Source organism: Phyllobates terribilis, unplaced genomic scaffold, assembly GCF_046119375.1.
Source record: "Phyllobates terribilis strain yellow unplaced genomic scaffold, ASM4611937v1 Scaffold_8__6_contigs__length_399053987, whole genome shotgun sequence".
Classification (NCBI taxonomy): domain Eukaryota; kingdom Metazoa; phylum Chordata; class Amphibia; order Anura; family Dendrobatidae; genus Phyllobates; species Phyllobates terribilis.
The window spans coordinates 206294496-206304016 of NW_027362768.1; the positions used below are offsets into that span (position 1 = coordinate 206294496).

The following is a 9521-nucleotide window of genomic DNA, read 5'->3' on the forward strand; positions in this document are numbered from 1 at the left end:
CCTCCAATAATATATACCTGACAGGAGCCCATACATTCTCCTGCCTCCAATAATATATACCTGACAGGAGCCCATACTTTCTCCTGCCTCCAATAATATATACCTGACAGGAGCCCATACATTCTGCTGCCTCCAATAATATATACCTGACAGGAGCCCATACTTTCTCCTGCCTCCAATAATATATACCTGACAGGAGCCCATACATTCTAGGCTGAACCCTCTTGGGCCGCACAGAAGCGATCAGTTTCCATGGTGACGAAGCGTAGGTGTTTGTGGGTAGCGTCCTGATTGGGGGAGGGATGACTACTTCCGGCGGGCGCGGGACGCTTGACTTCTGCCGGGAGATGGAGGAGACGGGACCGGAGCCCGGAGCGGGAGTGGGAGGGCGGACACCATGGTGAGGGCTCCCGGCATGCCCCGCGCTGTGCCCCCCGGTTACTGTGGTCGCCCCCGGTAATGGCCGCAATGTTCCTTCACAGAGGAGGAGTTTAGCCCCGAGCCAGCTGCAGAAGAGGAGCCGAGCGCCGGGGGAGGAGGCGCGGAGACCGGAGAGCCTTCACCAGACGCCGAAAAGACTCCGAGCGGAGGATGAGGAGAACCGGAGCCCCCCGAGCCGCGAGCCCCTGCAGCTGCTGAGCAACCGGCCGCCCAGTGTGGACAGCCGCCAACATGTGAGCTGCGCCCCCTACACCCGAGCAAGAGGGGTCACCACCACGGGGGAGGCCTGGAGGGTGCATATAGTGGGGTCTCCCGCCCACGGGGGAGGCCTGGAGGGTGCATGTGGTGGGGTCCCCCACCTACGGGGGAGGCCTGGAGGGTGCATGTGGTGGGGTCCCCCACCTACGGGGGAGGCCTGGAGGGTGCACGTGGTGGGGTCCCCCACCCACGGGGGAGGCCTGGAGGGTGCACGTGGTGGGGTCCCCCACCCACGGGGGAGGCCTGGAGGGTGCACGTGGTGGGGTCCCCCACCCACGGGGGAGGCCTGGAGGGTGCACGTAGTGGGGTCCCCCACCCACGGGGGAGGCCTGGAGGGTGCACGTAGTGGGGTCCCCCACCCACGGGGGAGAGGGCACTGAGGATCCCCCCCATTGTTGCCCCCACCTCCCCAGTATCTGCAGGTATCGGGGGCGGATGTGACCTCCTGTGTCCTCCCCTCAGGAGGCCTTCATACGCAGCATATTATCAAGACCCTTCCGAGTGCCGATTCCCGACTACAAAGGTGAGTGATGGGAGCAGCGCCTCCCCGCACCGCGGATCTGTCAGTGCTGCGCCACCTCACCCGACCATCCTGATATTCTACCCGCAATGCAGGAGGGATCGGACTGCGGGCGCTGGGGATCAAGAAAGCCGGAGTGCGGAGACCACTGCACGACCCTGACGAGGAGGGGGCCCTGATCCTGTACGAACCCCCGAGTCTGAGCGCCCACGACCAGTTGAAGATAGAGAAGTAAGTCCTTATATCATACAGCAGTGACATCACCACTCTCCAGATATCAGTTATATTATACAGCAGTGACATCACCGCACTCCAGATATCAGTTATATTATACAGCAGTGACATCACCGCACTCCAGATATCAGTTATATTATACAGCAGTGACATCACCGCTCTCCAGATATCAGTTATATTATACAGCAGTGACATCACCGCTCCCCAGATATCAGTTATATTATACAGCGGTGACATCACCGCACTCCAGATATCAGTTATATTATACAGTGGTGACATCACCGCACTCCAGATATCAGTTATATTATACAGCGGTGACATCACCGCACTCCAGATATATATGTGTTATTACTGCTTTCATTGCTTTCTAATTCTGCGTTGGTCTGCAGGGAGAAGGCCCCCGTTCACGTTGTCGTGGATCCGGTCCTGGGGAAGGTCCTGCGTCCTCATCAGCGGGAGGTAGGGCCTCCGTTCTCTGTGGCTGATATGCGGAGGAGGCCCGGCTGGGTTTCGGTGCTGCTCCGTGGGCCGTTTATCATTTGGTCGCTGTCACGTCTGCAGGGGGTGAAGTTCCTGTGGGATTGTGTGACTGGACGGCGGATTCCTGGCAGTCACGGGTGTATCATGGCGGACGAGATGGGACTGGGGAAGACCCTGCAGTGTATTACGCTGATGTGGACCCTCCTCAGGCAGAGTCCTGACTGTAAGCCGGAGATTGACAAGGCTGTGGTCGTCTGCCCCTCCAGCCTGGTGAAGAACTGGTACAACGAGGTGGGCAAATGGCTACAGAACCGGATTCAGCCTCTGGCCATTGATGGCGGCTCCAAGAAAGAGATTGACCAGAAACTGGGTGAGGAGGTTACTTGCAGTGCGCGTATGCTGACTCCACTGCCAATTGTGGTGATATGGCTGGGGGAGAGGCCCTCCATACACTCGCCCCCATTACCTATCTGCTCCCATCTCTCAGCTGGATTCATGCGGCAGCAGGGGCTGCGTGTTCCTTCCCCCATCCTCATCATTTCTTATGAGACGTTCCGCCTCCATGCTGATGTTCTCCACCACGGTTCGGTGGGTCTGATTATTTGTGATGAGGTGAGTGATGGGGTTGAGGGGGCAGAAGTGTGTTGTGTGAGTCTCCTTGTTCTTCCTCTGACTTTTTTTTGTTTTGTTTGTTTCAGGGTCACAGACTAAAGAACTCTGAGAACCAAACGTACCAGGCGTTGAGCCGGCTGCAGACTCTGCGGCGGGTGCTCATCTCCGGGACCCCCATACAGAACGACCTCCTGGAATACTTCAGCCTGGTCCACTTTGTCAGTGCTGGCATCCTGGGTGAGCGATTGTGGGCGAACCGCTCTGCTTCTTGCTGGATGGCGCAGTGGTGGCGTCATGGCGCAGAAACTTCTGTTATTAACCGGACATCCCCTTTCACCGCACAGGAACGGCGCAAGAGTTCAAGAAAAGGTTTGAAGTCCCCATCTTAAAGGGGCGAGATGCAGACGCCAGTCCGGCTGATCGTGAGAGAGGAGAGGAGAAGCTGAAGGAGCTTATCAGTCTAGTGAACAGGTCTGTGCCGCCATATTGTATCAAGGAGGGGAGAGGCGATACCAAGTTCTGTGCTGATTGTTCAGAGATCAGGGACATATACTGCACGTTCGCTCTCCCCGGGTGCTTCCCTGCCTCGATATTTCTGCTTTCTTTTCTAGGTGTCTCATTAGAAGGACGTCAGACATCCTCTCCAAATATCTTCCCGTAAAGATCGAGCAGGTGATTTGCTGCAGGTGGGTACTCTGCGCTCTGGGTTGGGCAGGGGAGACATTTGCAGCTGCACCATTGCCCAGAGATGAGATAAGCCATTGAAATTGTCAGCACATGTGACTGCCGCCTTGTGTAGGATGTGGACTGATTATTGTGCACATGCTGTGTGTTTTTCCTTGTCTGATCTGTATGTTCATTGGGTGTGTTCTGTGTGTGAGGGGGGGATCATATACTGTCGGGGTCGCAGTGACATTCCACTCGTCCTCCAGTCACTCCAAATTAAGGCTATGAGCATGGGTCAACCATTCAAAGAATGAGTCAGACAACAAGCTGGTTCAAACTCAGAGCAGCTCAGAAGGCTACTGGCAAGCCACGATCTCAGCAATGTTCCGCTTTTATTTCTGCATGCACAAACCTAAATACACTACATAATGGGGAGGGGAAAGGGATTGTTCGGGGCGGGGTAAGCCATAAATGTCTAGTATCCGGCCACTCCTGATTGGTCCATGTCTCCTTAACTCAGTCTCTGGACAGATATTGCAACCGTCAGTTGATGATCCGGTTTCATTTCTCTGAAACAGATGCTGGCCGATACCGGCGCCATCTTAGCATAAGTTTCGATCTAAGTAACACGTAGCAAGGAAAGCTTATTGTTATAGGACACAAAATGGTGGTTAGTACATAAGCAAAGCGTATAAAAGTAGAGAAAATATATATTCTTTTTTACCCTGACAATACGAGGGACGGTATGTAGCCCCCAGGATGCTTATAGAGGCATATTGTAATCACATACAGCTGTGGTTGCATTACAGAATAAAAGTAAGTTGAACTTGGTCAAGCTATTTGACCTAGTCAGATTAAGAAAACCCGGCATGGGCTTTTATTCTTGGAGTGAACTACAGGATGGCAGTGGGGCGGTCCACTCCCTCCAGCCTGGGTCTTGTATGTGGCTCATGTCCACAGTTCTCATTTAAAAACCTGCAGCAAAGGTTTGTGTGTGTCAGTCTTTGGTTTGCAAGTTGCAGAGCAGGAGGCTTTGTGGTATAGAGGCCTCTGTGACCTGAACACAGAGCCCCCAGACCCCCAAGCTTCTGACACCTCGGAGTGATACGGCGGTGCAATCACCCACGGCAGTGGTGTTTTGTTTGCACGGACTATTGTGGACAACTCTGCTGCGATCCGGAGGGTAAAGCTGCCTTCACTGTGTGAGTTATTTGGGCAATAAATACTTTTAAGTTGACCATTCTTGGGTTACTGCCTAGTAAATCGCACTGTGTGAACACCGCCATACTACAGCGGGTAGTGCTTGTGTGCAGGGCTGTGGAGTTGGTCAGCCAAACCTCTGACTTCTCAATTTTCAGGACACCGGCCCCCTCGTACGCGGCCCCGACCCCCTCATACACGGCTCATAAATTTACTGCAGCACAGATTCATCTCAGTAAAGTCCAGACCCTGAGATCAGGAATAGGACGGACATTTATAGGACAGTTCAGAACTTTCCCAAATTCTTATGGAAAAATATTCCCCACAAACTGCATTGAGCTACTATACCCGATTTATTATATATTATAGGAGTCGGAGTTGGTCCATTTTATACCGACTCCACAGCCCTGCGTGTGTGTGTGTGTGTGTGTGTGTGTGTGTGTGTGTGCGTGTGGCGCGCTCTCATTTTCTGATGTGTCCATGTTTTTGCTGAAATGACTTGTGGTTCCCTTTGAGGAGGCTCGGTCAGCAGGTCCCCCGCGATCAGTTCTTGCTCCCCGAGTTTCGAGTCCAGAGAGATCGGCCTTTTATTACATGGTGGTTTCTATGTACAGATTTAGGTGGGCACTCGGCGTTGGCTGGGGGTGCAGGCCGGACTGGAGCGAGCAGTCAGTAGAAGATAATCATCCGCACTCAGGAGATTTCCCCATAAATTCTTTATTTCAATGGAAAAAACAAAATATCTCCCTGCTGTGCTGGGGTCAGGACAGAAAGCGATGGGTCACGGGATAAAGGTATATACAAAATTACTATGCTGTGCAAATATACAGTGCTGTGAGAGTACGCCCCCTTCCTGGTGGCCCCATCCTGGTATATACAGTGCTGTGAGAGTGTACGCCCCCTTCCTGGTCGCCCCATCCTGGTATATACAGTGCTGTGAGTGTGTACGCCCCCTTCCTGATGGCCCCATCCTGGTATATACAGTGCTGTGAGAGTGTACGCCCCCTTCCTGGTGGCCCCATCCTGGTATATACAGTGCTGTGAGAGTGTACGCCCCCTTCCTGGTGGCCCCATCCTGGCATATACAGGGGTGTGAGAGTGTTTGCCCCCTTCCTGGTGGCCCCATCCTGGTATATACAGTGCTGTGAGTGTTTGCCCCCTTCCTGGTGGCCCCATCCTGGTATATACAGTGCTGTGAGAGTGTACGCCCCCTTCCTGGTGGCCCCATCCTGGTATATACAGTGCTGTGAGAGTGTACGCCCCCTTCCTGGTGGCCCCATCCTGGTATATACAGTGCTGTGAGTGTGTACGCCCCCTTCCTGGTGGCCCCATCCTGGTATGTACAGTGCTGTGAGAGTGTACGCCCCCTTCCTGGTGGCCCCATCCTGGTATATACAGAGCTGTGAGAGTGTACGCCCCCTTCCTGGTGGCCCCATCCTGGTATATACAGTGCTGTGAGAGTGTACGCCCCCTTCCTGGTGGCCCCATCCTGGTATATACAGGGGTGTGAGAGTGTACGCCCCCTTCCTGGTGGCCCCATCATGGTATATACAGAGCTGTGAGAGTGTTTGCCCCCTTCCTGGTGGCCCCATCCTGGTATATACAGTGCTGTGAGAGTGTACGCCCCCTTCCTGGTGGCCCCATCCTGGTATATACAGGGGTGTGAGAGTGTACGCCCCCTTCCTGGTGGCCCCATCCTGGTATATACAGAGCTGTGAGAGTGTACGCCCCCTTCCTGGTGGCCCCATCCTGGTATATACAGTGCTGTGAGTGTGTACGCCCCCTTCCTGGTGGCCCCATCCTGGTATATACAGTGCTGTGAGAGTGTACGCCCCCTTCCTGGTGGCCCCATCCTGGTATATACAGGGGTGTGAGAATGTACGCCCCCTTCCTGGTGGCCCCATCCTGGTATATACAGGGGTGTGAGAATGTACGCCCCCTTCCTGGTGGCCCCATCCTGGTATATACAGGGGTGTGAGAATGTACGCCCCCTTCCTGGTGGCCCCATCCTGGTATATACAGGGGTGTGAGAGTGTTTGCCCCCTTCCTGGTGGCCCCATCCTGGTATATACAGTGCTGTGAGAGTGTACGCCCCCTTCCTGGTGGCCCCATCCTGGTATATACAGGGGTGTGAGAGTGTACGCCCCCTTCCTGGTGGCCCCATCCTGGTATATACAGAGCTGTGAGAGTGTACGCCCCCTTCCTGGTGGCCCCATCCTGGTATATACAGGGGTGTGAGAGTGTACGCCCCCTTCCTGGTGGCCCCATCCTGGTATATACAGAGCTGTGAGAATGTACGCCCCCTTCCTGGTGGCCCCATCCTGGTATATACAGGGGTGTGAGAATGTACGCCCCCTTCCTGGTGGCCCCATCCTGGTATATACAGGGGTGTGAGAGTGTTTGCCCCCTTCCTGGTGGCCCCATCCTGGTATATACAGGGGTGTGAGAGTGTTTGCCCCCTTCCCGATTTCTTATTCTTTTGCATGTTTGTCACTTAAATGTTTCCGATCACAAATCAAATGTAAATATTATAGAAAGATAACACAAGTAACCACAAAATGTAGTTTATAAATGAAGGTCTTTATTATTAAGGGAAAAAGAAATCCAAACCTACAGGGCCCTGTGCGATAGTGATTGCCCCTAAACCTAATAAGTGTTCGAGCCCTCGACGGCAACAACAGCAATGAAGCGTGTGTGATAACCGGCAATGAGTCTTTTACGCTCGGGAGGAGTTTTGTCCGCTCATCTTTGTCGGATTGTTGTAATTCAGCCACATTGGAGGTTTCCCAGGTCTGTCGCTTTCTGCCCTGATACCGAGCATTGTACTGAAATATTGTTTATTTCAATGTAAGCATTTGTCATTTCTATGCACTTTACCAGGGGACGTGGTTGATGGAATCCTCTGGGGGCGTGTCCTTAGTCTGCTCTGCATAAATTACCCTGTGAGCCACGCCTCCTTGTAAAGACCATAGAAATTACCATGCAATTAAAAGTTGATATCTCTGGACCCAAAACTTGGGGAGCAAGAACTGATCGTGGGGGACCTGAGGATCGATCCTCTTCAAAGGGATTTTGTGCTTGGAATGTTAAAATCCTTCTCCTCCTTCAGTGCGGTGCCGCCTCTGTGCCCCTGCCGCGCGCTGCCTCTGTGCCCGTGCCGCAGAGTTTGTAGGTTCTCCCTGTGATTGCAAAGGTTTCTTCCCGCACTCCTCAGCCCTACTGATAACTCCGCATCCATAGTCGAGTAGACGGCACAAGTTGCGGGGGTCTCGTGCCTTATCGTGGTGACGTCAGAGCTGCGGCATCAGTGAGGTGTTGTGCGGTCTGCGGAGCATGGAGAACCTCTGAGCGGGGCCCAGACACCATTCTCGCTCGGGGCCCTTCACGCTGGCAGTTGCAGGATTGCACAGAGGCGAGCCGCATACTTGTGGTTATGAGCCGATTCCTTAGTGGGCACATGACTGCGTACCCCCCACGGGGCACACGTGACCTCATCACACAACCTCTTGAACGGTTTTAACCCTCTGCAGGCTGACTCCGCTACAATCTGAGCTGTACAAACTGTTCCTGAAGCAAGTGAAACCCGTGGAGGAGCTGACGTCCGGCCGGATGAGCGTCTCCTCGCTGTCCTCCATCACCGCGCTGAAGAAGCTTTGTAACCGTGAGTAGCGGTGATGGAGACCGGAGCTAACGCCCCCGACACAATGTAACGCGGCGTTTCCTTCTGCAGATCCTGCCCTGATCCACGACAAATGTGTGGAGGATGCAGATGGCTTCCGGGGGGCACTCAGACTTTTCCCTGCGGGGTACAACACCAAGTCTGCAGAACCCCAATTATCAGGTGTGCTGATTGGTGGGGGGCGATGGTGCTGATTGGTGGCTTTAGCCCGGGCTGGTGGGGGGGGCGATGGTGCTGATTGGTGGCTTTAGCCCGGGCTGGTGGGGGGGGCGATGGTGCTGATTGGTGGCTTTAGCCCGGGCTGGTGGGGGGGGCGATGGTGCTGATTGGTGGCTTTAGCCCGGGCTGGTGGGGGGGGGCGATGGTGCTGATTGGTGGCTTTAGCCCGGGCTGGTGGGGGGGGCGATGGTGCTGATTGGTGGCTTTAGCCCGGGCTGGTGGGGGGGGGCGATGGTGCTGATTGGTGGCTTTAGCCCGGGCTGGTGGGGGGGGCGATGGTGCTGATTGGTGGCTTTAGCCCGGGCTGGTGGGGGGGGCGATGGTGCTGATTGGTGGCTTTAGCCCGGGCTGGTGGGGGGGGGGGGCGATGGTGCTGATTGGTGGCTTTAGCCCGGGCTGGTGGGGGGGGGGCGATGGTGCTGATTGGCTTTAGCCTGGGCTGGTGGGGGGCGATGGTGCTGATTGGTGGCTTTAGCCTGGGCTGGTGGGGGGCGATGGTGCTGATTGGTGGCTTTAGCCCGGGCTGGTGGGGGGCGATGGTGCTGATTGGCTTTAGCCTGGGCTGGTGGGGGGGGCGATGGTGCTGATTGGCTTTAGCCTGGGCTGGTGGGGGGGTGATGGTGCTGATTGGCTTTAGCCTGGGCTGGTGGGGGGCGATGGTGCTGATTGGTGGCTTTAGCCCGGGCTGGTGGGGGGGGTGATGGTGCTGATTGGCTTTAGCCTGGGCTGGTGGGGGGCGACGTCCTCCAGTCACTGACTCCCACCGCTGTCTCCAGGTAAGATGCTGGTGCTGGATTACATCCTGGCCGTGACTCGCAGCACAAGCAGCGACAAAGTCGTCCTGGTCTCCAACTACACGCAGACGCTGGACCTGTTTGAGCAGCTCTGCAGAGCGAGAAGGTAATGAATCGCTACGAGTGGCAGGTGGGCGCCGGGTCTCCCCTATATACCCGGGGGTGGGGTGGGGCGCTGTCTCTCTCCTATATACTCTGTGAGGGAGGGGAGCTGTAGTCCTGTCTCTCCTATATACCTGGGAAGGGGGGTGTGTGTGCCGTGTCTCCCCTATATACCTGGGAAGGGGGGTGTGTGTGTGCCGTGTCTCCCCTATATACCTGGGAAGGGGGGTGTGTGTGTGCCGTGTCTCCCCTATATACCCGGGAAGGGGTGTGTGTGTGTGCCGTGTCTCCCCTATATACCTGGGAAGGGGGGTGT

The 9521-nt window shown here is 55.2% G+C and overlaps 1 protein-coding gene across 1 annotated transcript; it reads left to right on the top strand.

The window, feature by feature from the left end:
• The first annotated feature begins 246 nt into the window (after positions 1-246).
• LOC141156489 (DNA repair and recombination protein RAD54-like) lies at positions 247-9225 on the top strand. The gene is made up of 13 exons (XM_073642687.1): positions 247-400; positions 483-674; positions 1162-1222; positions 1315-1450; positions 1843-1912; positions 2015-2303; positions 2421-2545; positions 2632-2782; positions 2890-3016; positions 3157-3231; positions 7942-8072; positions 8142-8252; positions 9086-9225. The coding sequence occupies exons 1-13, from the start codon at positions 398-400 to the stop codon at positions 9211-9213; spliced, it is 1599 nt and encodes a 532-aa protein (XP_073498788.1). The 5' UTR covers positions 247-397; the 3' UTR covers positions 9214-9225.
• Positions 9226-9521: the final 296 nt, after the last annotated feature.

What these genes read in the sequence shown, in the direction of transcription:
- LOC141156489 (XM_073642687.1), top strand. An exon ending in GCCGATTCCCGACTACAAAG is followed by an intron (nt 1,223 to 1,314) that starts GTGAGTGATGGG and finishes CCCGCAATGCAG; the next exon opens with GAGGGATCGGACTGCGGGCG. An exon ending in TGCAGAACCCCAATTATCAG is followed by an intron (nt 8,253 to 9,085) that starts GTGTGCTGATTG and finishes CGCTGTCTCCAG; the next exon opens with GTAAGATGCTGGTGCTGGAT.